The following is a 27,784-nucleotide window of genomic DNA, read 5'->3' as shown; positions in this document are numbered from 1 at the left end:
GTGCTGGATTTTTCTGATCAATTTTTATGAAAATTGAATGGTGTGTGGTAAATTGCCAATTTCCTTATATATACTTCTAAGCAATTTTCTTAGAGTTTTTGATCATTTTTTTTTCATAATTGGGTTAAAATTGACCACGTGTGTGGTACATTGGTCAGATTTTTTAAAATATTTTAATCAGTCAGAAAAACTGATTGCAATTCTTGAATTGAAAAGATATTTTAAAAATTGTATAATGTGTGGCCACCTTAGTCGGAACGCCCAATTGCGTTTGCAAAATCACTATTAAAACGCTGAGAGATATTTTACATCTAAAAACAGTGATTCCAGAGCAATTTAGAGGGAAGCGATTTTGGACCACCACTTTCCTCTATTTTGCCCCGAAAAACAGCAGGTTCAGCCTTTGCGATTTTGGCAAATTGTAGTGGTTCTGCGGGCTTTGCTCCATTGACTTCAATTAGCCTAGCTTTTTGCCAGGGATTGTAAAGCGCTGCTAAAAGCACTCTTATGGGCAGGGGCGTAACTGCAGGGGAGCAGCCCCTGCGACCACAAGGGGGCCCAGAGCTGTAAGGCGGCTTCAACTACCAGTTTACTCCCTCTGATAAAGGGGTCCATCCTTCAGATCAGGTGTTTTTGTGGCTACACTTGTTAGGCGTGAAGATTATACTGTCCATACTTGTTTTATGAGCCTTGCAAGATAGGCCCCAAGGTTATGAGAGTCACAAGGAATAGGCAAGGAAAAGGGTATAAACATTGGAGGGCCCCATCAAAGATTTTTGATTTGTAACTACACCCCTGGAAAGCCACTTTCAGACAGGCGACTAAACTGCGCGAACACCAACCGAGAGGAGTGAGGGAGTAGATGAGAAGCCATTGAAGGTTGTTGTGAAGGGGCGGTTGGAGGAAGGAGGAGATCCAGGCTAAGGCTAGGTCCTGAATATCCATGGACTGCAGGGAGTGGAGGAGGAGGGAGTGGTCGACAATGACAAATGCTGAGGAGAGGTCCAGGAGGAGCAGGGTGGAGCATTTACCTTCGGCTTTGGCAAGGTCACTTACCACTTTGGTGAGGGCTGTTTCTATAGAGTGGGCTGGACGAAATACAGATTGCAGGGGATCGAGAAGGGAGTTAGAACTGAAGTAGTGAGTCAAGCATGGTGGGCCAGGGGTTAAATGATTTTCAAGGCGAATGGGAGGAGGGAGATTGGGCGGTAGTTGGATTGCAGTGCAGGGTCGAGTGAAGGTTTCTTTAACAGGGGAATTACAGTGGCATGTTTAAATATGGAGGTGGAAGGTGCAGAAGGAGATGTTGAAGAGGTGGGTGAGGAGATGGGCCTGATCAGGAAAGTGTAGGCAGAGGGAGTCAGATGGGACCGGATATGGGGGGCAGGAAGTGGCAGGTAAAGTTGCTAGCAGATGGTTGCCTTCCTCCACCGTAACAGGAGTGAAAGAATTAAGGGGTGGGAAAGGGGCAGGAGTGGGGTGAGGGGGAAAGGAGGAGGCAATGGAGCTGAGGAGAGAGTTATCACTCTTTATGGTGTTCATTTTGTTGACAAAGTTGTTAGACAGGTCAATGGCTAAGAGGGTGTAGATTGGGGGGGGGGGGGGGGGTGAGTAGGGAATTGAAGGTGGCAAAAAGACAGCATGGGTTAGAAGCTGGGCAATGATCAGACCAGTGGAGTATTTATTTTTGCTATCAGCGAGGACAGTATGGTATGTCTGCAACTTAATCTTGTACTCCAGGAAGTTCCGGCTACAGGGAGCAGCGTGCGTATCAGCGGCTAGTATGAAGAGAAGACAGAAGAGAAGACCGGCTGCGATTGGATCCAGGGAGGTGAGTTGCCCCTCCCTACACAGCGGTGACAGAGCTAAGTTCCCTTCAATGAGACTCGGAGGTGGGAACACGGAGTGCGCCTGCGGCGAGGAAGGGAGGGAGAGGTCGGGCTGCCCTCCCCGCGGCTCCCCCCTCCATACTGGGGGTCACCTACCTAATCTAACCTATACTGGGGGGGCACCTACCTAATCTAACCTATACTGGGGGGCACCTACCTAATCTAACCACACTGGGGGGCACCTACCTAATCTAACCACACTGGGGGGGCTCCTACCTAATCTAACCACACTGGGGGGCACCTACCTAATCTAACCTATACTGGGGGGCACCTACCTAATCTAACCTATACTGGGGGTACCTACCTACTCTAACCTCACTGGGGGGGGGGGGGGAACCTACCTAATCTAACCTATACTGGGGGCACCTACCTACTCTAACCACACTGGGGGGGGGGGCACCTACCTAATCTAACCTATACTGGGGGGCACCTACCTAATCTAACCACACTGGGGGGCACCTATCTAATCTAACCACACTGGGGGGGCACCTACCTAATCTAACCTATACTGGAGGGCCCCTACCTATCTAACCTGCATTGCGGGCACCTACCTACCTAGCCTATACTGGTGGCAACGATACTGGCTACCTATATTGGAGGCACCTACCTAACTAACCTATACTGGGGACACCTACCTATCTAACCTATACTGGGGGCAACTATACCGGCTACCTATACTGGAGGCACCTACCTGGCTAACCTATACTGGGGGCAACTATACTGGGGCACCTATACTATTGCCTGGCTACCTATACTGGGGGACCTATAGCTGGCTACCTGTACTGAGTGCAACTAGACCTGGCTAACCTATACTGCGCGCATGTATACCTGGCTCCGGGGGGGGGCGCAATTTTAACACCCTCGCCCTGGGTGCATTTTAGCCTAGAAACTGCCCTGTTCCAGAGACTGCAGGAGAGAGTGTCTGAGGATGAGAATGAGGTTAGGGCAGGGGTTTCATAGGTGTGTTTGTGGAGGGGGGAGTTGGGGTGGGTGGTGCAGTGGGGATAGGTAGGCAATTTTGGTTGTGCGGGGGGAGCAGTTGGGAGAGAGGTGTGCGGGGGGCAGATGCATTTCAGGGATTGGTTGCAAATTCAGTGCAGTTCAGATTCAAAGATGAAAGATCATAACATACACACGCAGATACAGTTAAGGGACTGGTTTAGAAATACTTTTATTTTTAATAAGAGTCCATAGCCACATGACCCAGGCTGATTCCTCTACTTTCAAGGGACTACAAGGTTTCTTACTGGGAGTCTAGCTGCATTGACTTTTCTCTATGAGCAGCTGCACTGGAGCTGGTGAGCAGCAAAAGTGCATCCTACTTAGCCCCATTTGCTAAATATGCAAATGGCATTTTTTTTTGTAGACTAACTATAAAGTTTTGTTTTTACTGCTGGGTTTTTAGCACCATGACCAGGACAAGGCCCAATTGGGATGGCCTGCCACCATCCATTTGCACCAAAACCCAATAACGAAAACTCTGTGACACCAGTTGGGGTTAAAACGGCCACAGCTTTATTTAAATTACAGTTAACAACTGTATAAAAGCGCACACTCTGGAAGTCCCTTGACAAATGCCTGTTTCTTTACTTGTTTTTAAAATACCGCACCAGCCACTAGCCTACTAAATTCCATATTATAGTAATCCATCATTTATTCCATTGTGCCATTAGCCAACCTCCGATGATGTTGCCTCCATCCACTTAGCTCAGTGGGTACTTCCCTGAAGGTAAGAAAGCTGGCATTGTCAAGGACCCACCTTCCGACAATGCCTCCAGCCTTCTTCCTTCCTTTAGACACTAAGACACAAACTTAGTTTACCATTTGCCTCTTTCACCTTGCTTTGCTTGCTTCCATGATGTGGCTCAGTGGATACGTCCCTGGAAGTGAAACCAGGAAAACAAAGGGGGGAGGGGGGCGGTACTCCTCTGTATCTCTGTACCACCCCTGTATCGCACTAGCCTATCCATCAGAGTGGCCCATCAGGGCGCACTCCTTTATAACCGGTGTTGCATCCTCCTTGGCTCGATGGGACCTTAATGATGTGAAAGAAGAACTGGCATTGTCAGGAGGCGTCCACCTGCTGTGACGAAGATGTTAGTGATACACCAAGAGACCACATGTTATGTTAAAAGAAAGTGTGTATCCCTTCCACCCCATAAGCCAACAGCAACCTTTTGACCAGTGACCGTAGGGCGGATGGGTGGGGCCGATTGTTGTACCCAGTTGGAGTTCTCATTCAAAAGACTGAGTTTGTTGACTGCAACGTTTTATTCCCCTTACATGGACCACCCTTTTTCAACACCTATCTAGTCCTGCAACCCTTCCCACTAGCCATCTAATCCGTCTAATTTCTTGCCAGGCCATCCCTGACTGAGCCCACCCTGCCATTCTCCCCTATCTCCTATGCTATCGCTCGGCTCCCGGGGCTTTTTTCCATTCCAGAGACACCGAAGCTGTTGGGTGCACAGTCTAGCATTAAAGGAAACCTGAGATGTTATGAATGTGTGTATCTATACTTACCTGGGTCTTCCACCAGCCCCATGAGGTGAGTGGGGTCCTTCGCCGTTCTCTCTGACAACTCCGTTCTTGTGCCATGGCCCCCAGTAATTTGCATGCGAGGCTCAGCCTCCCGCGCATCCCTTGTTGCGCTCCTGATGCTGGGAGCGTTCTGCACCTGCCAGTAATACCGCACAGGTGCAGAATGCTTCCGAGAATGGAAGTGCAGCAGGGGCGCACGGGGCTGGGACTCACGTGCGCAAAAGCGCATGACTGGCTGCGACTGGCCGTATTACTGGGGGGCATAGCAGAAGAACAGAGCAGCCAGAGATGACGGCGAGGGGGCCCACACACTTCGTAGGGCTGGAGGAGTTTGTGAGAAAATTGATTTTAAAGTTACAATAAGATTTTTTTTTTTTTACATGCCGTGATGTACTGAGCATTCTCCCTCCCTCTCTCCCACAGTTATACTCATCTTTACTGCTAATTCAACAATGACACCATTGTCAAATAGCCACCTAACAATAACAGATCATGCAATCTTATGTGCTATTGTCTTCTAAGTAAAAAATTACTGCCTACTCTGTTGGCTAGCAGAAATAATGCTTGTAACTGAACTCCCTCCCCCTACACACACACACACACACACACACACACACACACACACACACACACACACACAGCTAATACCTATACATGGCCTTCAAACATTTGAAATACCCCTTTAGGGGCATGTCCACCTCTCACCTCGACCATAGGACTCCCTTCCACCTTTTTCCCCATCTCCCCTTTTCACCTTCTCTACCCCTTGCACTCATATCAATTAGGATCGCTGGGAATAACCTCTCCAACCAGCTTGTCACTTAGCCAACACGGCAGTCGGTCAACGCATGTCCCCCAATCGACTGGTCGGAGTCCCCCTCAACTGGATCTCCAGGCCTTCCGAGAAATTCTTGGTTCAGACCTCTCTGAGCTCAAACTCCATGTTACCTGAGGTCTTCGGACCCTCAGAATACCGTACATTCCCCCACAGCCCCAAACAATTCTGTTCTGGGCTCCTGACTGTTTACCTTTTCTCTCCAACTCTTTCTTTTCTCTCCTACTTCTCTATGGGATCTCCATCTCACGACCTCACAAAAGTCGACTGAAATCCCCTTTAACCCTCTATAAGTGTAAGCATATTTAAAATAGTTTCACATAATGTCCAGGGATTCGGCTCCTCCACAAAAGATCAAACGCATTTAACTACTATAAAGCTTTTGAAGCAGATGTAATCTGTTTACAAGAGACCAGATTAGCGGCGGGGAACGGAGCATTGGATGAGGACGGCGCGGGACATTACAGCTGCAAGGGGCTGATAGAAGCCCCAGGTAAGTGTCACTTTTAGCTTTGTAAGATACACCGGAGAACTCCTTCAATCTCAAATTAGATAGACCGAAACATTTTCGTTGTAGCCCTACCCCTGATGCGACATACGCACATGGAATTAAAATCAAACAACTGCTCAATGGTTTTTAACAAGTAAGGAGAAAAGCACTGCACCACAGGATAAGGTGCTATATGCACTCAATAAGTTGGAGCTGCCCCTTCTAAATATATGAGACAGTCTCTGCAGAAGGTATCGCATACACAACTCTAACTATAGGGCAATAAAAGTTCAAGAGTTCATGTGATCCTCACACAATCCATATCTGTCGCAGAGATTGAGGGGAGAGCAATGGCCACACAGAGCGGAGGGGAGGGGGGTACTCCCCCCACCCTTCTCCCTCACCTCGGGCTCTCCTTTCAGCGCTCTCCCCTTCCAGCATAAATTGGCAAAGCAAGCGGGCAGGAACACGGGCATTCCTCCGGCGTTCCATGTGGCGAAGGTTCCTCTCTGTAAGAGTCTGATGCTACTTCCTGTTTAGTGTCAGATGCTTACAGAGAGGAACTTACGCCACATGGAACAGGGAAGTATGCCCGTGTTCCTGCCTGCTTGTGCTGCCAATTAATGCTAGAGGAGGGGGAACACTGAGGGGAGAACCCAAGGTGAGGGAGAGGGGTGTGGACCCCCCTCCCCACCGCTCTGTGTGGCCATTGCTCTCCCCTCATGCACTGGGGCACCTATCCGACTACCTATGCCTGGCTATACTGGGGGCACCCATGCCTGTTAATACTGGGGACACCTATACCAAGCTATACTGGGGGCATCTATACCTAGCTATACTGAGGGCACCTATTCCTGGCTATAATGAAGGCACCTCACCTATACCTGGCTATACTGGGGCACCCATGCCTGACTATACTGTGGGCACCCATGTCTGGCTATACTGAGGGCACCTATACCTAGCTATACTGGGGCACCTATACCTGCCTATACTGGGGGCACCCATGCCTGGCTATAATGTGGGCACCCTTGCCTGGCTATACTGTGGGCACCTATACCTGGCAATACTGGGGGCACCAAAACCTAGCTATACTGTGGCCACCTATACCTGGCTACACTGGGGCAGCTATATTGAGGGCACCTATACCTCGCTATACTGGGGGCACCTATACCTAGCTATACTGAGGGCACCTATACCTGGCTATACTGGGGGCACCTATACCTAGCTATACTGAGGACACCTATACCTGGCTATACTGGGGGCACCTATACCTGGCTATCTGTACTGGGGGCACTCTGCGGTGAGCTCCGTGCACCAAAACCACTTGCTTCGCACCTATACCTAGGGTGGGGGCATCCAAATTTTCACAGGGGGGCCCAGTTATTTCTAGTCACGCCCCTGCTCACGATAGCTTTAGTAGAAAAGACCACATATTTGCCCAGCAAACCCATTTACATCTAGCCCTGGCAGCTAAAATACATACCGCCCCTTGGTCTGACCACTCACCCATATCCATTTGCTGCTCTATCTTATCGCCACTTAAAGGGAATCTGAAGTGAAAATAAACTTATCATATAATGAATTGTATGTATAGTTCAGCTAAGAAATAAAACATTAGCAGCACAGATATGAGTCTGAAATTGTTTCCAGTACAGGAAGAGTTAGGAAACTTCAGTTGATATCTATGCAAAAGAGCTTTACTGAGCTCTGCGACCAAAAAAGTTGTGTCTTTTGAAGCTCTTATCTCAACTGTCTCTCATTCTTTCTTGTTTGTTTATGGTTTTTCTGCAGAGGAAAGTTGAAAAGGTCATTAGCTCTGCTCTGTGAAATCATTTAAAATGCTGAGTGTAATGGGCTTTATTCACTAAAGCGTGATAACTCAGTTATCACGCGAAAAGGCTTTGCACGCGCAAACAAGCGCACAAGCATTATGCGCGTAAACAGTTTCTACCATCTGTGTGTTAAGTTTTATTGCGCGAACGGCGTTGCGCTGTGCGGAATGCCATTGAAAGCTATGGCGATTCACGCAATCAAAAGATACAGTTTGGCAATGAAATCAGCAATGGTGCTTACATTAACATGTGAGTTAATGTAATACGGCCCGTGCAAAGTTTAACACGCGTCGCGTAATCTAATGTATACAGTAATAATTCATTATCTACATACCATTCGTGTGATCTGCAGTGACTTCATGTGATAATGATACTTAGCACGTGATAACGATACTTTGCGTGTGAAGCGTAATGGCGTTCACGTGAAGTCATACCTTTACGCGCGCAAACCTCTGCGTGCATGATATCACGTGCAAAGTGGCTTATCACTGTCATGCTAAGTGTTAGCCCGCTTTAGTGAATCAAGCCCAATGTGTAAACTGCACATATTAGAGAATGATGCAAAGTTATAAAAAAAAATATATAACTGAAAATACAAATAATAAACTATTTTCTTTGCTACTAATGTTCTATTAATTATCCATACTACACATATAATTAATATCATAAGGTTTTTTTTGTGCTTCAGTGTCACTTTAATAGAGAATTTAACTGGCATCTTAATGACTCTTTATTTCCAAAAAAGTAATAGTAAATCAACTCCGGGACAGAATTACAGAATACTGTACTGATAATACAGGCTCTGTGTACTCTTCCCTAATCTTGTGGGAAACAACTCCCTTCCCGCATTAATAGACTAGTCAGGGAATGCATCCAAACCGAATTAGATTTACTTTTGACAGACAAGGTCGTACAGCAATTGCAGTGGCGGTGGCAGATGTACTACTACAAACAAGCCCTTAGCTTTGCTAGCAAAATGTCTAAAAAACCGCCACCTTCATCCTAAAATACTTAAAGAGAACCTGTACTGAGAAAAAATATTTAAAATAAACACATGAGGTAACTTCAGATGAACATTGCATAGTTACCTTGCCATCAGTTCCTCTCAGAAGCTCACCATTTTCTTCTGACAATAATCCATTCCAGTTCTGACAATATATTGTCAAATCTGAAATATATCAGTTGCTGTCTGTAAAATATCAGTTGCTGTCAGTTATAGCTGAGAGGAAAACTGATGTACCAGGTAATGTCCATGTTTCCCTATGGCTCAAGTGGGCGATGTTACAGTTTAACTGTGTGCTGACCAGAAAGCTGTTATGGGTAATGGCCATTTTCAAAATGGAGGACGGAAAATTCCCTTGATCACAGTGAACAAATAGGACGCGGGACAGGAGAAAGACTCTGAAGAGTAGACTACATGGAAGGTAAGTATGACTTGTGTATGCTTATTTTGACTTTTAATTTTCAGTTCAGGTTTTCTTTAAACTACTTGAACAATAACCCAAACAAAATAGTCGACATATTCATCAAATTTCTCTCAGAACTATATGATAACCTTTCTAGAACCTTTGAACAAGATATAGCTACCTTTCTGGATCAGATGACCCTTCCAAGTGTAGACCAGGCAACTGCAACCACACTAAATGCCCCCATCACTACGACCGAGGTCCAATCTACCATTAACACTCTTAAAATTAACAAAACACTCAGCCCAGATGGATTCACGGCCCAATATTGTAGGAAAATGTCAGACCCAATAGCCCAGATGTTTACTCTATGTTTTAACGAACTATGCGTGGGAAAACCCCCCTGGAAATATGGTAAAAGTCCAAATTTCCATGATCCCCAAAGAATATCAGGAATGTCATGCAGCCCACCCTTTCTGGCCCATTTCTCTCATTAACAGATTTACGCTACAGTTAAATGGTGTTCTCCCAACCTAGGCCCTACAATTAAATGGTGTTCTCCCGACCCAGGCCCTACGGTTTAATGGTGTACTCCTGACCCAGGGAGACAAGCCGAAGATGGCACCAGACGAGCGGTGGTTTTAAGACATTATTTAGACGCTAAGAAAATTCCAGCTGTTGCACTAGCACTTGACATTTTTAAAGCATTTGACACTCTCTCTCCTGAGACTACCTTAAACAAGCTCTCAGCAAATGGGGTTTGGAGGTCATCACATTATTATGTTTAAATTTCACTATGGGCTGCAGCCATGAGTCTCAGCCCCCGCCTCCAGCCCCTATCGATTCTGTTCCAAGGCACTGGCAGAGTGCCTGCCTCCAATCATGCTCCCTTCTGTGTGTAACTCCGCCTCCAATCAGCATCCTCCCGACAGAAGCCATGCTTTGCAAGAGGCAATGAGAGACAGCCTGTGCACACCTCACCTCACAAGGACATGGACAAAGAGGAGGACAGTGAGCCATCTCCACTAAATAATGCAGGTAGATTTGTGATTTGTGTGTGATGGGAAGGGGGGGGGGGGGGGTGATACAGCACACTAGGTGACCTAAGCCCATTTAAAAACCGGCTCTAGGTCTGTCCCCACTGCATGTCAGCACACATGCGCCTGCCGCATTTGCCGCCGAGTGCACACGCTCGCTGCACCCGCCCCTCCTGGCCCCGTCCTCCCCTGCAAGCCGCGCGTCATTCCCCCAGCTCTCCTCAGTGTCTCTGTGTCCCTGCACATGCGCACAATGAAAAAACACACACACAAGGAAATGGAACGCTGAGACACAGGGGATTTATTAGGTAGGATGGCAGCATTATATTAAAATATTGGTTGTGGGGGCGGGTGTATACAGTGGCTATTGGTACTTGTTGCATGGGGCTGCTTTTAGGTCACCACTAAGATCTAAAGGTGCCCATTCACAGGACCAGCCTGTGCCCAGAGGGGCACAATAGTCTTGGGGGCTCTGGTGTGTGATAAAGGCACCTCGCTAAGCCCCACCCAAAACATTATGAAGCCTCGCCCCCCAAACATAAAAAGCTCTATCAGACCTCCTGCTGCTGACCATGGCCGGATTTAAAGTGAACCAGAGACGAACGATTCCCAATAAAATATACATACCTGGGGCTTCCTCCAGCCCCCTCCGGCCTGATCGCTCCCATGGCGTCCTCTTCTTCCTCTCCGTTTGTCCAAAATCTGTCAGTTATGGGCAGTCGGAACATGTGCAGTCCGGCCAGGCGCGCTCTCCTGTCTCGCTCCCGTCACTGGGAAAGTTCTGTGCCTGTAGCATTGCGCAGGCGCAGAATGCTCCAGATGATGTGAATGCAGTGGGAGTGCACAGCCGGGCCGCGCATGCGTAGTTGGCTCCGGACTGGAGGACATTCCGGGGCCAATTGCGGGCAAATGGAGAGAGAGAAGAGGATGCCGTGGGATCGATCAGTCCGCAGGGGGCTGGAGGAAACCCCAGGTATGTATATTTTATTGGGAATTGTTCGTCTGATGTTCTCGTTTAACCTCTTCCCAACTGCCTAAAGCCGATAGGTGTCGGGAAGGTGGCAGCCCCAGGACCGCATAACGCCAAAAGGCATCAAGTCCTGGGGTGGGGTTTTGCAGGGGATCACGCATCCGCTCCATCAACAGTCTGCCAGTGGTGATCGCCACTATCAGACGACAAAACCACCATCTATTTACATTGTACAGCGCTGCGATCTACGGCAGCACTGTACAGGGGACAGCCGTGTCACTCGGCTGTACCCTGGAGGTAAAAATAAAGGACTGCTCTCATAGCCTGATGCCTATGACAGATGATAAAGCTGATTGGCTGTCGGGGGAGGGAGGGAAAAATAAATGTAAAAAATGCAAGATTTTAATAAAAATAGAAATGAATTAATAAAAAACAAAACCTTGCACCAGCAATCAGAGCCCACCAACAGAAAGCTCTATTGGTGGGCAGAAAAATGGGGGGGGGGGGATTCACTTGTGTGCTAAGTTATAAGGCTCTGCAGCGAGCTATTAAAGCTGCAGAGCACTAAATTGTAAATAATAGCCTGGTCAATGGGGGGTTTAAACCTATGGTCCTCAAGTGGTTAAGGAAAGGCCCCATAGGCACCACCTAGGGTCCCAAAATGCAGTGGGGCGGAAGTGCAATGAAGCAGGTAACCTGCCTAAATCATTACTACACACGGCCACACCATTCCCCAGCACAGACCACATCCATTTTCCTCTCCAGACTGTGGCCTGCATCTGTGTGCTCCGGGCAACTACAGACAGGAGAGGCTCATCATGATTGGCACCAGCGGTGACGTCCTGTGTACAGCGGGCAGCTGCAGCATCCTAGCAGCTGAGCCCTCTGTCATTCACTGCATATCTCTGCTCTCCTCAACTCCAACATGTGAGCGGCAAAGAGGGGCGGGGCAGACTCATGGAGATCTTGGGCCAGCCAGCAAACAGTGCAGAGGAAACCCCAGGGCACAGAATGAGACCTCTCTGTAAAGATGCCTTTAATGGTACAATTTTTTCGTCAGATTTGATCTTTCAACACACTTTTTATGAATGGATTGTATAAAAAACTGTGCTGTGTATAGCGCAAATCAATGTGATACGATTCTTTGGTCAATGGAAAAAGGAAAAATTATTGATCCAAAAGTTGGATTTTATGTTTAAATCGGAATGTAAAGCCTTCCTAAATTGTTCCATTAATGGGAGCAATCGATAATTGCCTTCCAATTAGTTACGATCGTTCAAATCGCATCTGATGAAAAATATTGTACCATTAATGGGCACCTTAAGAAAAATTAAAAACCTCCAGCGATAGTGTAACAGGTAGCTTCCACACAAGTTTGGAGGTGAGAAGTAGAAGACCTGATTGCACATTGAATGTGACTAAAACTTTTCCAATCTTGCTGCTCAGAATCATATTGTTTCCCCGACACCCCCCACCACCTAAATAAAGTGGAATATTCCCATCCATAACATTTTTTAAAATGATGGGCTCTGTCTGGGTAATTTAAATAATGTCATTACCAGTAAGATGTAGCGGCATGACCTGCTGTCCTTTCTCTTTGTGCTTCATATACTGGCTGCTGCTGCTGCAGAAGTGGCTTATTGGGTACATCTGCAGTACTGCATCTTCTGGCTTGCATTGCGGTGGCCCAACAAGCCACTTTCACCCCTGCAGCCATTGAATGCAGCACTAAGGGCTTTTTTCCACTGGCAGAAGGGATGCGATGCGACTATCGCATCATTTCTGCTCCCATTACAGTCACTTCCGCATGTGTATGGGAGGAGATGGCAGGCAGATGCAGCGGTGCAAGAATCTGCAGCATGCTGCAGATTCTCGGATCGCTCTCGGATTGCAGAGGTAATGCCTAGAAGAGGTGTCCAAGATTGATTTCAGTGATCAAAAGAGCCCTGAGACACAATACCATCCATGAGTTTAATTAAAAAACAAAATATTTAATCTTTATGAAACTTAAATACAATTTGCATAATAATTTGGAACGCAGTGTAGTTTGACCACCGGCTACAGATTAAGTCTATACAGGGCCCTAGGTCGGAGACCAAGAAATTTGTGCCCCCTCCTTTTCTCCCACCCTTCTTTTTTATTAGTTGAAAAGGTTTTAAGGCAAGTTGGAGGATCTCAGTCCAACATGCAATGGAAAACCACAATTCAATACTGCTTGAGAGGCAGTTTAACTTTTATTTGCAGGCCGCACTACTGCTGTAAGACAATTATGTTGTCCCTAGTCCCTTGTCCCTAACCAGCTGAGTTACCCAAATACCAGAGCTTAATATGTCCCTGGATACATAAATTGAGAAGCCATATTAGAATTGAGAAGATATTAGAATTAAAGCAGAGTTTTGCTAACCTAGGGCTTCTGCCAGCCCTCTGCAGCCGACCTTTGACCACGCCGTCCTGGACCAATCCTCTGTTCCCTCACCGCAGCTCACTTTTCTTCAAGTGAGCCATGTCGTGGGAACGGAGGATCGTATGGTAAGGTCGGCTGCAAAGGGCTGGCAGAAGCCCTAGGTAAGTGAAACTTTTTTTTTTTAGGTTACTTCAGTACTGCTTTAAGTAGCCATGTGCCTCACAATTAAACACATAAATAGTCACATGTTACCAGATGAATTAATAAAGTAGTAACATGATTCCAGATACATGAATCAAATATGTCCATGCCTCCAGATAAAATAATCAAGTAGTACTAGTCACATGCCTCCAAATAATTTATCAAGTAGTAAACTGTCCCCCAATAAAAATAATAATTAGTCACAAGCATCCAGATAAAATAATTAAATAGTCACACACCTCCAGATGAAGTAATCAAGTAGCCAGGTACCTCGTAATAATAAAATAATGAAACAATGAAATAATCAAATACACCTTGTATACACAAATAAAGTAGCCATGTACCCCAGATAACAAAATTAACATGATCTGAAGTCTGAGTGACAGGGTGGCATGGCAGGATGATCCACCAGGCAACCTAGGCAGATGCCTAGGGCCTAGTGGATGTCAAGGGGCCTACCTGCCATCTTCTCTGACCTCTCTCCACTTCAGCTTACCAAAAAGACCACAAAGGGGGCCCCAAATCTACTACCTTGCCTAGAGCCCCATTACATCTTCATCCATCTCTGGCATGGGGCAGGCATATCAGCACAGCGGCAGTTATGGAACCCATGGTGCTGTGGCGTTTATGGCACAATCCATGCCTTGCACCCCTCTAGATATGCCACAGTGGATCCCCATTGTTCTACCAGCAGTCACCTTTTCACTGCACTTGTGTAACCGCACATTGTTGTACTAGCAGCCACCTTTTCACTGCACCTGTGTGACCGCACATTGTTGTACCAGCAGTCACTGCAACCTTTTCACTGCACCTGTGTAACCGCACATCGTATTAGTCAAGTCAGTGCATTCCTTTCACTTCATCCCCCCCAATATAGACAAAACAAGAGGCAGAGCCAGAGGCAGGCCACCCGGCAGGTCTGTTCGAGGTCGTGATTTCGTGCGGCCCTCGACCAAAGTACAGTGTTCAGAAGAACGCCCAATTTTGTCAGGACGTAGTTGACTATTTAACACAGAACACCTCATCTTCCTCAGCTTCTGCACGAAAGCATGACATATCTTCCTCCACCTGCTCTGATTCTGGAACCCCACTTAACACTCCGTCGGCAGCCATCACCAAAGTGCCATCATCCCCGGGCTCAGTGGTGTGGAAATTGTTTTGTGTGTCTGCCTCAGATGAGAGTAATGCCATCTGTACTCTCTGCCGTGAAAAGACCAAGAGCCGCGTAGGGACAACTACCTTACGAAGGCACATGATTACAAAGCACAAACTGGAATGGGATGACCGCCTGAGGAAAAGCAGCACACAAAAGCAAAGCCACACACCGCAGTGTAAGATACCATCACGCAATTATTTCTCAAAAAAGGCGATACCCAAACTGTATTGTGATGTTGAAAGGCAAGTGGTGTCATCTCTGGCACATAGCGTTGGTTCAAGGGTCCATCTGACCACGGATGCCTGGTCTGCAAAGCACTGTCAGGAGGCCCGAAGACAGTCCCCACACACAGCATCTCTGCCTGCACGCCGTGTGACTGCCTTCTCCGCCACCACCAACAGGGTCCAGGACTCCAGGAGGATTCCTGAATTTTTAAGGTAGCAGTGGCCGCTATAATAATTTTTCTGGTGCATGTACATGCCTGCCTACTTTTCTGGCTGCACTGCGGCTGCAACAACAAAACAAAAGGTTTGTACATGAGTCAATTCCCCTTCATGATCGTTACCTTGCCGCGGTGAAGGGGCTTGTGTATCAAAATGAAGCAATGACCGGCTATATGAGTGTGTTGGGGGGCACACGTGACCCAAGAAGATAATAAGGTTGTTGCTTCATTGCGGACAGACCAAATTCGATCAGCTGGACACTCAGTCACTGTTGTTCTGTCATTCAGTTACCTCAGCCCGACCATATGGGCTTAAAAACCGCCATCGCCTGCACTCTCGTTACGGTGCGCACCAGCTGTTTGGGGTGCGTTACACAGTGAGTTTAGTCTGCCAGTGTGAAGCAGTACACTAATTACACTACCTGATTGATGTATACACATGCAAGATGTTTTAAAGCACTTTAGGCCTCCAATTTAGCAATGCAATGTGATTTCTGCCCTTAAACCCTGCTGTGCGTCAAATTTGGATTTTACCCTGGGACTTTTGGCATGTATCCCACTCTGCCATGCCCCCCCTACATGTGTTAGACCCCTTGAAACATATTTTCCATCACTTTTGTGGCCACAATTAGTGTTTGTACTTTTGAAAGTTCGCCTGCCCATTGAAGTCTATGGTGGTTCAAAAAGTTTGCATGTTTGCAGCCTTTTTTCGCATGTTCGCGTTCGAGGTTTGCAAACCTAAAATCGGAGGTTCGAGACAACTCTACACCTTAGTGACTCCCCCCATGTACCCAGCTATTCAAAGTACCCAAATCCCTGTCAGTATGATGTCAGTGAGATGCACAGAACCAGTAAGAAACTCCCCCAATTGATGAGTGCTTAATAGGTTCTCCTGAGTCCGTGCTGTTCTACTTAAAGAGGAACTTAACAAACATACTGTCATTAAGTTACATGTTGCGTGATATAAATGTTATTTGTCTTGTCTAATTTTTCTTTTGGCTTGAGCATAAATTGTACATGCTAGGCTAGTTTCAGCTAGTAGTGTTGGTGGTATAATGGATATGTTAGTTACCTACCATACACTGAGACCTGGGTTCAATCCCCAGCCACGGTATGTAAGCTGGCTTTTGAAATACTGAAATTCCGTGGCAGATGACAAGACAAATAACATTTATATCACACTTTTCTCCTGGCGGACTCAAAGCACCAGAGCCGCAGCCACTAGGGCATGCTCTATAGGCAGTAGCAGTGTTAGGAAGACTTTGCCAGCGAACCGTTCGGGACATCTCTAACTTTAATGTTCATTCTGTATATTGTAGAGGTTTTATTAATGTTTACTACACATTGTTTTTCACTTTTGTTTTACTATTAATGTGGAGATTTTCGAACACAAATGCTAAGTGGGAAAGTCTGTCTGCCATAATCATCAATGATCAGCCATCATGCTGTTTATAGTAGGAGGGAGGAGGGTGGAATTAGAAGCCTAGAAACATGTCTTCTATCATTTTTCCAGCCAGTAGAAATTTTTGTAAATTTTGAAGTTCACCTCCCCATTGAAGTTCGCGAACCGAACTTTCCGCGGAGGTTCGCGAACCGAAAATCGGAGGTTCGCGACATCACTAATTAAAGTATACCTGAGACGACAAAAGGAAAGGATTCGATACTTACCCTTGGCTTCCTCCAGCCCCATAAGCACCGCTGAGTCCCTTGCCGTCCTCCCGAATGCCTCCGTTCTCTAGCTATCGGTCCCGGTAATCTGGCTCAGTTGTGACAGTCGGTCTCTTCTTCACATGCGCAGAAGAGCCCGACTGGCACAGCTGGGCCAGTTACCGGGATCACTAGCAGGAGAACGGAGGCACTCGGGAGGACAGCAAGGGACTCGGCAGTGCTTATGGGAGTGGAGGAAGCCCTGGGTAAGTATCAAATCTTTTCCTTTTTGTCGTTTCAGGTTTTCTTTAAGGTAGAGAAGGAGAAAATGTCATTTTGAACAACAGTGGAATTTTACTTGCCAGCATATGGACTTTGCCTTCCCCAGCACCCACACTGACCTCTCACTCCACAGCACCCACACAGACATCTCCCTCCCCAGCACCCACACTGATCTCTCCCTCCCCCACCACCCACATTGATCTTTTCTTATTATTATTATTATTATTATTATTAATTAGATTTATATAGCGCCAACATATTACGCAGCGCTGTACAATAAATAGGCTTACAGACAATGATAACAGGGTTGACAGAACAATACAGGTAACAGACCATAGATACAACAATACAGGTAATAGCAATAAGATACACAACACAATGCAGATAATAGTACAATGCCAGATCATAAACTGGAATGGTAGTGGTAAAAAATTACCAGTTCCAAATTCTGCGTAAAGTGCACACAGTCAAGTATGATACACAAGGGAAGAGGGCCCTGCCAAAGGCTTACAATCTAGAGGGAGGGGCTGGTGACACAAAAGGAGGGGGTGCATCAAGAAGTTATTGGCAGAAAGGATTAGGGTAGTGTTGAGTTGATGTAGGCCTCCTTGAAGAAGTGAGGCACCCTTTCTGTTCCCAGCAGAACCCATAGTGACCTCACAGAATCTAAACTGTCCTCTCTCTCCCCCAGCACATCCCCTTCCTGTAGCACCCACACTGACCTCTACTTCTCTTAACATCCACCCACACCCCTTCCCCCCATAGTTGGCTCTCAGTACTCACACTCACATGACACCAAGTACCTGCACCTAGTATTCACACCTGCACACAGCCTCCACATGGCCCCCACTATCTGCACCAAGCACGCACTTAACCAGTATCTGCACCCAAAGTACTTGCTTCCACGTTACACCCATTGCCCACCCATAGCCAGCACCCGGTACAGGCATGGCACCAAGTATTTGCAACTATGTCACACCCAGTACCTGCACCCAGCACCCACATGACATCCAGTACATGCACCCAGATCTCACATTGCACTAAGTACCCATAATCAACACACGCATGGCACACGATACCCACCCATAGCCAGGTCCTTGTATCCGCCCCAGAACCCACATGGCATCCAGCATCTGCATTCAGCAACCACATGACAACCAATACCCCCCTAGCCAGAAACAAGGAGGGGGGCCATGCGGCCACCGGTGACAAGTCCGACTGACTTCACACCATTGAATGCAGCCAGCGCTTATGTTACTGAATGTATGTGTCAAGCGGAGGGGCTCAGGGGGATAGTTTGGGACAGTTGGAGAGTCGGGGGAGTGAAGGTCACTAGTCACTGCAGAGCAAGGGGGCTGCAGTGACCTACCACTTGTAGGTACTACTGAGCATTGCGGGAGGGGGGGGGGGGGGAAGGCCCCCTTTTTAAATTTTAGAACCCCCCACTTAAGGACCCTCTGCACGGCCCTGCTACCCTGGCCATGTGTGTATGTCTGTATAACTGTGTGTATACCAGTCATATTTTACTACTTTCCCATAGTTTAAGGGTCAATCAATGAAATTACCATAGTTAAAAATAAGTACTTACTGTAGTTGTACTTGATCCGGTTGGATTTGGTAAGGTTACTGAGGTTACAAAAGATATAATTGTAAATAAAGAATTAATTTGAAGTCTTTTTTTATATCTTAGGCATTTTATGTACATTTGTAAGTTGATTTAAAAAAAAACCTCTGACAAAAAAAGTTAATTTAAGGACATATATGCAGTAGGTTTAATTTAATGGTACTCAAACTGAATGACCAAAGCCTAGTACACACATCCAATTTTGATTGGACAATTTTACCACCTCCATGCAATATGAGAGCTTACCTGGTGTGGAAGTTGTAGTGGTCTGTGTTGTTGATTCACTAGTGGTAGATGGTGTGGAAGTTGTAGTGGTCTGTGTTGTTGTTTCACTAGTGGTAGATGGTGTGGAAGTTGTAGTGGTCTGTGTTGTTGTTGCACTAGTAGTAGATGGTGTGGAACTTGTAGTGGTCTGTGTTGTTGTTTCACTAGTGGTAGATGGTGTGGAAGTTGTAGTGGTCTGTGTTGTTGTTTTACCAGTGGTAGATGGTGTAGAAGTTGTAGTGGTCTGTGTTGTCGTTTCACTTGTGGTAGATGGTGTAGAGGTTGTAGTGGTCTGTGTTGTCGTTTCACTTGTGGTAGATGGTGTAGAGGTTGTAGTGGTATGTGTTGTTGTTTCACTTGTGGTAGATGGTGTGGAAGTTGTAGCGGTCTGTGTTGTTGTTTTACCAGTGGTAGATGGTGTGAAAGTTGTAGTGGTCTGTGTTGTTGTTTCACTTGTGGTAGATGGTGTGGAAGTTGTAGTGGTCTGTGTTGTTGTTTTACCAGTGGTAGATGGTGTGAAAGTTGTAGTGGTCTGTGTTGTTGTTTCAGTGGTTGTAGATGTTGTTGAGGTGCTGGTAGTTGATGAAGTGATTTCAGTTGCTGTAGTCAGTTTTGAAGTTGTAGTGCTTGCTGTTGTTGTCCCAATGTCAGTAGGAATATTAAAGAAGGAACGTGTGTTGCTTATTAGTGAATGCATCTATACTAGATTTTAACTTTTAGTAAACAAAATAAGCTGAAACTTTTCTCATTGTTTGGAGATTAGAAGGGGAATAAGGATCAGCACCTCTAGATCTTTCATGCAGACATGTAAAAGCTCACCTGCAAGTGGTTGCATTGGCTAGCAACTTCAATAACTGTAACAAGTTATATTTTATCATAGAGATATATGGTGAAAATGGGCCAGAATCCCTTCTCAGATTTGACTAACTCAGGAAGAACAAAAAGTGTAAATTATTAGCGCCAAACTATACATGCAAAGCAGAAATAAACCATTTACCTTCCTGACGGTGCATTTCTGTATGGAATTATGAGTCAAAAGTGGTACATTTTTTTCAAGAATTTTAAACCTTCAATTCTTAAGTCATAACTCACCAAAATATATCAGAATAAAGGCCTAGTAGACAATTTGCATATAAATATATGACTAGAACACAAATTTGTTGAAATAATTACATTTATCAACAAACTGAAAAAATAGGAAAACTGTACAAATAAGGCAGCAGATTATTATACACTATGTACATGTATACCTAGTACACCTCCTGTGTATGATAGATTTTAAAGCAGGAAACTGCACAGAGTCCAACATTGCAGTCAGGGCAGTAGATGCTTGACTCCTTCCTGACTTTTTTCCCCTTCTCTTCATTCTTAGAGCAGCAAACAACACATGTCTTGCATGGTATGCTTTTTTTGGGAGTGAGGGGTATGTATGCTGGGAAGTGACGGCCAGTGAGTTGCTCCGGGTTCACAATGTAGGAGGCACGGCGCCCCACTCTGGCATCTGCTGCAGTCTGGTACTTCAAGCAGATGCATTCGCACATCTTCCATATAAAGTCTGCATGAGTAAGTGGCCTGTCACTACGCTTCTTGAAGATGATATATGCATTCCAGAGACTTTGTTCCAGAACCAAAATATTTTCTTATATTTCTTTTTGTTGTTTTCAGTAGAAGGTCATCGCCTGGTCGGCTCTGTCCACTCCACCCATCGTAATGTTATAATCCACCACGACCTACGGTTTAACAATCTCTTTTCCTCCTCTCATTATGGTGAGGACAGCGCAGGTGTCGTGGACCTTGTAAAGGAGAGACATCTTTTTTATCATGCCAGCGGAAGACAGCATCTCCCCCTTTTGCCAAGCAGCTATGTCTCCAGGTTTAAGCTTCTGCTTCAGAAATGCTGATGGCATCTCCCGCCTGTTAGGCCGAATGGTGCCCTAGGCATCAGTCCTACGCTTGATCAGGATCTCAAAGAGCTCACAGGAGCTATAGAAATTGTCCCTGGTGACACAATAGCCTTAGTCTAGTAATGGCCCAACAAGGGACAGTACTGAAGATTACGTGACAAGAAGCAAAAGCGATCCTGCACAAACTGCTGCACCACCAATTATGGATATAACAAAGCTTTATTGAACATTCTGTATAAACATCATAAAAACATTTAAAACAGTTGCCATGCACAACAAGACACCACAATACAATTTAATGTGGGTACAATATCACAAATGCCTCACCTCCTATGTAACAAGTGGACCCTAATGGCTGCCAAAAGCGATACTCAAAGTGGGTTCATGCAATTGAACCCCTCATTTGGTATGTTAGACCCGGGTCTAGGCCAGTAACTGTCAATAGAGAAGAATAAACACCACCAATAGAGGATCTCCTATAACAACCGTGAGGAAAATATCAGAAAGGTACTGTGATATAGCAATATGCTCTTGAATCATGAGAAATGGTGAATATGAACATATATGGACAGTGCATATAGGGAACATAGGTACCTGTGTATTAGGGAGTATACATACATAGCCCAGGATGGTAGAGAGAGGCAGCCATGGAGTAAGGGTGGAGGGAGGCACACAAGACGCTCCACGCGTGGCGTGGTTCAAAAAAGACCACTTCCTCAGGAGTCCTGAGGAAGTGGTCTTTTTTGAACCACGCCACGCTTTGTTATATCCATAATTGGTGGTGCAGCAGTTTGTGCAGGATCGCTTTTGCTTCTTGTCACGTAACCTTTCTTTGATCCTGTAGCTAGCACACCGTGTATATACAAAAAATCAATATTTGGAGTGCGGATGCTATCTTTTTTCTATACACTGGACAGTACTGAAGATGTCGCCAGTCCGTAGTCGCTGTACCTCGGGTTGAACTTGGTTCCCTTTCAGGTGTACAACACAGTTTTCCAAATGCACCCGGTTGCTGCCTTACACAGCATGTACACCAAAGCGGGCCTGCTTGGATGCTATATATTGGATCCAGCTCAATCTCCCCTTGTAGGCCATCAGGCTCTTGTTCACGCTTATGTCCCTCTCTGGCACGTAAGTGGTCCGGAAGTTGTCAACCACTATCTCATACATTTCCCAGTTTTTTTAGTTTTGGAACAGGGTAGGTGGACTTCTCCAAGGTGTCATTGTTGGCAAAGTGTAAGAATTTTATTATGAGGGAAAACCGTTACTTGGACATCACCGTTCCGAAGAAAGGGGTCACACTTATTTTATTGGTGGTCCAACATCATTTCTGCAGGGGCTTCCCCACCACTCTCTGCAGAATAATCAGGCCCAAGAACAACCAGATGTCCTCTTTGGTGACCGGCTCTTATGTCCTGCTCCTTGAGAAGACCCCTCGTAGAGCAGCCAGTTGTTGGGTGGCATATCGGTTAGTCTCCTTCACTATCTTGTCAATAATCACATTTGTGAAGAAGAGCTGCAGCTAGGCCAGGGACTTTTGCTCACACTCTTTCTTCAGGCCAGGCTCCCTAGTAAAAGGGAAACGTGGGGGTGGTGGATGAGCCTGAGAATGATTGATGGGGCACCAAACCTGGACATCACTGACCTCGGTGGTGATGGAGTCACTGTCGCTACCTGGGTCAGATGACAGGTCCCCAGATGCGTCACTGTCACTTGAGTCCACAAGTGACTGCAGATTGCTGTCCTCCAACTCCACCAGCGGTTCCGCAGTGAGGCGCCTTCTGGAGGATGACACCATAGTAAATGACAGGAAGGCAGAGGTCAGTGCAAACGGCAGGCAGAGAGTTGTCAAATCCAGGCAAAGGTTGGTACAGGCAGCAGGCAAAATAGTAGTCAAAATCCAGGCAAAAATTGGCAACAGTAAATCAGTCAAAGTCCAGGCAAAAATCAGTGCAGGGAGAACGCAGAGAGAATAGTCAAAGTCCAGGCAACATTCGGTAACAGGTATCCAGAAAAATCAAGCAGATCAATAACTCACAGATCACAAGGATTACAGCACAGCTCAGTCGCAGCCAGGGAGCAAATGGCAACATTGCACTGGATACAAACTTACTTGTATCCAATAAAATGCTATTCCGGGCCAGTCAGATAATTTTAAATTTTTTTCCCTCCCCCATGATCCCACGCCGCCCCCCGACATCACGCTGCACCACAGCTCCATAATTGCTATTGGCCGCCTGGTCCCCGGAAGATCAGAGAAGTAATGGGGACTACGTAGTCGAGTGGGAGAAGCCTGGGTCCCGCTTTGCAGTGCTGATCGCGCGCAGGACCCAGGAAAAGAGCACACAAGCTATTTTTTAGCCAGCCCTACCTGAGCACGGGCTTACCACTATTAGCTGACAAAGCGGAGCCCGTGCTCAGGTCAGAATTACCGCCAGGGGGGTTAAATCTAGTTCCAAAAACACAAACGGGGGAGTGTGTGAGGGAGGGGGCATGCAGAGGCCATTGTGTGCATGGTCAGCTCTCAGATCTACACATTTTACCAAACTTTTTAATGTAATAACAAAAAATAATCTCACCTGTGATATTCGGTGTTGAAGAACTAGTAGCTGCTGTAGTTGATGATGTTGAAGTTGTAGTGGTCTGCGTTGTTGTTTCACTAGTAGTAGATGGTGTGGACGTTGTAGTGGTCTCTGTTGTCGTTTCACTAGTAGTGGATGGTGTGGAAGTTGTAGTGGTCTGTGTTGTTGTTTCACTAGTAGTGGATGGTGTGGAAGTTGTAGTGGTCTGTGTTGTTGTTTCACTTGTGGTAGATAGTGTGGAAGTTGTAGTGGTCTGTGTTGTTGTTTCACTTGTGGTAGATGGTGTGGAAGTTGTAGTGGTCTGTGTTGTTGTTTCACTTGTGGTAGATGGTGTGGAAGTTGTAGTGGTCTGTGTTGTTGTTTCACTAGTGGTAGATGGTGTGGAAGTTGTAGTGGTCTGTGTTGTTGTTTCACTTGTGGTAGATGGTGTGGAAGTTGTAGTGGTCTGTGTTGTTGTTTCACTAGTGGTAGATGGTGTGGAAGTTGTAGTGGTCTGTGTTGTTGTTTCACTTGTGGTAGATGGTGTGGAAGTTGTAGTGGTCTGTGTTGTTGTTTCACTAGTAGTGGATGGTGTGGAAGTTGTAGTGGTTTGTGATGTTGTTTCACTAGTAGTGGATGGTGTGGAAGTTGAAGTGGTCTGTGTTGTTGTTTCACTAGTAGTAGATGGTGTGGAGGTTGTAGTGGTCTGTGTTGTTGTTTCACTGGTGGTAAATGGGGTGGAAGTTGTAGAGGTCTGTGTTGTTGTTTCACTTGTAGTGGATGGTGTGGAAGTTGTAGTGGTCTGCGTTGTTGTTTCACTTGTCGTAGATGGTGTGGAGGTTGTAGTGGTCTGTGTTGTTGTTTCACTAGTGGTAGATGGTGTAGAAGTTGTAGTGGTCTGTGTTGTTGTTTCACTTGTCGTAGATGGTGTGGAGGCTGTAGTGGTCTGTGTTGTTGTTTCACTAGTGGTAGATGGTGTGGAAGTTGTAGTGGTCTGTGTTGTTGTTTCACTAGTGGTAGATGGTGTAGAAGTTATAGTGGTCTGTGTTGTTGTTTCACTCGTCGTAGATGGTGTGGAGGTTGTAGTGGTCTGTGTTGTTGTTTCACTAGTGGTAGATGGTGTGGAAGTTGTAGTGGTCTGTGTTGTTGTTTCACTAGTGGTAGATGGTGTAGAAGTTGTAGTAGTTTGTGTTGTTGTTTCACTAGTAGTAGATGGTGTGGAAGTTGTAGTGGTCTCTGTTGTTGTTTCACTAGTGGTAGATGGTGTAGAAGTTGTAGTGGTCTGTGTTGTTGTTTCACTAGTGGTAGATGGTGTGGAAGTTGTAGTGGTCTGTGTTGTTGTTTCACTAGTAGTAGATGGTGTGGAAGTTGTAGTGGTCTGTGTTGTTGTTTCACTAGTGGTAGATGGTGTGGAAGTTGTAGTGGTCTGTGTTGTTGTTTCACTAGTAGTAGATGGTGTGGAAGTTGTAGTGGTCTGTGTTGTTGTTTCACTAGTAGTGGATGGTGTGGAAGTTGTAGTGGTCTGTGTTGTTGTTTCACTTGTTGTAGATGGTGTGGAGGTTGTAGTGGTCTGTGTTGTTTCACTTGTGGTAGATGGTGTGGACGTTGTAGTGGTCTGTGTTGTTGTTTCACTTGTAGTCGATGGTGTGGAAGTTGTAGTGGTCTGTGTTGTGGTTTCACTAGTAGTGGATGGTGTGGAAGTTGTAGTGGTTTGTGTTGTTGTTTCACTTGTGGTAGATGGTGTGGAAGTTGTAGTGGTCTGTGTTGTTGTTTCACTTGTAGTGGATGGTGTGGAAGTTGTAGTGGTCTGTGTTGTTGTTTCACTAGTAGTAGATGGTGTAGAAGTTGTAGTGGTTTGTGTTGTTGTTTCACTAGTGGAGGAAGGTGTGGAAGTTGTAGTGGTCTGTGTTGTTGTTTCACTAGTGGTAGATGGTGTGGAAGTTGTAGTCGTCTGTGTTGTTGTTTCACTAGTGGTAGATGGTGTGGAAGTTGTAGTGGTCTGTGTTGTTGTTTCACTAGTAGTAGATGGTGTGGAAGTTGTAGTGGTCTGTGTTGTTGTTTCGCTAGTAGTAGATGGTGTGGAAGTTGTAGTAGTTTGTGTTGTTGTTTCACTAGTGGTTGATGGTGTGGAAGTTGTAGTGGTCTGTGTTGTTGTTTCACTTGTGGTAGATGGTGTGGAAGTTGTAGTGGTCTGTGTTGTTGTTTCACTTGTGGTAGATGGTGTGGAAGTTGTAGTGGTCTGTGTTGTTGTTTCACTTGTGGTAGATGGTGTGGAAGTTGTAGTGGTCTGTGTTGTGGTTTCACTGGTAGTAGTAAACACGCTTGAAGTTGTTGTGGGTGTTGTACAGGGTATTTTTTCTTCTGTTACAATGCAGTTCTGATTACATTTCACTACAATTGCACAGTATCCAGCAGAGTGTTCATCCAATGTTACCTCTGAGCCTAAAATAAAATCACAAATAAAGTCACAATTGCTGAGGTATTCTATATTTTCTAATATTTACAGTTAAATGCTGCATGAGAATCAATAATACAAAGAAGTATAATTGTATTGTTGTTATTGTTACACAAACATAAAATATCCATGTTATGATTTAGGGTTTCAACTCACACTGTTGAGCTTATTTAACAGGGTATTTCATGAGAGTAATAACCAGCTTGCTATACTGTTGGTCAATATACTGTACATCAGGCTCTACTCTACAATTTGTGCAACCCATCAATCTCTGGTTTACCAATGTATGCATCTCACAGGCACTAGTTTTCCCTTCTAGATTTCCATTGGTTCCTCTGTCTATGAACCAGTTGCACAAAAACCAGTAGTAATGCACAAAGAAGAGTGGGTGAGCTGGAGACAGTATGCAGCTGTTGATTGACAGCCAAGAGACCATATTCACTTTAGCATGGCATAAGTCTGCAGCCAGGTAAGCTTCACACAGCTCAGGTCTATTGAAAACTAATGATGGTCGTGTCCAAGAGAACTCATAGAGAAACCTGTGATTTGTTTGATGTTGATAGATTTGCAAAGCACTAATTTGCTGTGATCACAACCTGCTTTAGCACATGATCATGGCTACCAAATCAGAGACTTACATATCTATCACCTGACTAAACTGATTTTGCCAAAATAAGACCTGTCCTCTAACAAATACCAAAATACATCAAAGACATGTCAACAGATCCTATGACTTTTATTGGATCTGTTTAGATGAGTCCATTTTAAATGTAGAAAAGGTAGTCACTGTGGGGATACCACAGTCAACTGTATGACAAGGAGAGACCAGGAGCCAAATGGTGCAGTGTTGTGGGGTATTGGATGTTTGATTGTGGTATAAGAGTATTTATACTCACAAAGGTGGGTTGCAGTCCCTGCAACCACCATATATCGCCAAAGGGAAAATAACCATCCCCACTCGGTATTCCAGGTCCTACTGGAACTGGATGGTTGCACTCCTGGTTGGTCCTTCTTGGTTGTAGATAACACCACACCTGGAAGGTAAACACCTCCAAAGGAGATGTAATGTATAGTACTGGGGGGTGGAGGTGCCCAAAGATAGGTTATGTAATGAAACAAACGATAATAATAAGGTGGAGGGAGGTGTCTTTACCACTTCAGATAGAAGAACCCAAACCACAGGGTTAATGTAAAAAAATAAAATGATTAGTTCAGCACGATGTGTCCTTTGTGTGGTAACAGAATGCAAAAGTCCTAACACTACGGGCCCTTTTCCACTAGCGGCGTTTGCGATGCTGAATCGCAAAAACGCAAACCGCTAGCGATTTTACAATCGCTACGGTTTGCTTTTTAACATGGGAATCGCGGTAGGTCATTTCCACTACCGCGATTCGTTTTTGCGGGGAACGCGAACGCGCGGCGGAGCGATAATTGCCGCGATTTTGCTATGCAGTGCATAGCATAGCAAAATCGCGGCCGCAAACGTCGGGGGAATCGCCGGTTTTGCGATTCAGCAATCGCTAGCGTTCAGCGTGAACGCTAGCGATTGCAGGTGGAAAAGGGCCCTTAATGATTTTTTCAGGACACCGCAGGGAATAAATATGTTACCAACACAAACATAGCATGGTTTCTATAACATGTCTGTTTCAGCACACATCTTGATTACATGGACAGACAGCAGGTTGTACATCAGGTCCATTATGCCAGTTAAATTTTATAATCCGGCATGAGTGTGAACCTAGCTCTAAAATGAGATTATACTCTCAAACTAAAATTTCAGTAACTACATTGCTCTTTGAGGGGTGCTCGGATACCCCTTTTTAAAATCCGAATTGATTCGGATA

The 27,784-nt window shown here is 45.7% G+C and overlaps 1 protein-coding gene across 1 annotated transcript in view; it reads right to left on the bottom strand.

Moving 5' to 3' along the window:
* LOC137537853 (mucin-2-like) overlaps window positions 1–27,784 on the bottom strand; it is a 508,651-nt gene that overhangs the window by 227,211 nt on the left and 253,656 nt on the right. The window contains exons 28-29 of the mRNA XM_068259804.1: window positions 23,504–25,927; window positions 18,721–18,758 (exon numbers count right to left, since the gene is read on the bottom strand). Of these exons, the coding sequence (XP_068115905.1) occupies window positions 18,721–18,758; window positions 23,504–25,927 (2,462 nt within the window). The remainder of the gene's footprint in view (window positions 1–18,720; window positions 18,759–23,503; window positions 25,928–27,784) is intronic.

The sequence above is a fragment of the Hyperolius riggenbachi genome, chromosome 11 (genome assembly GCF_040937935.1).
Source record: "Hyperolius riggenbachi isolate aHypRig1 chromosome 11, aHypRig1.pri, whole genome shotgun sequence".
NCBI lineage: Eukaryota > Metazoa > Chordata > Amphibia > Anura > Hyperoliidae > Hyperolius > Hyperolius riggenbachi.
This window is presented reverse-complemented; position numbering and strand designations above follow the sequence as displayed.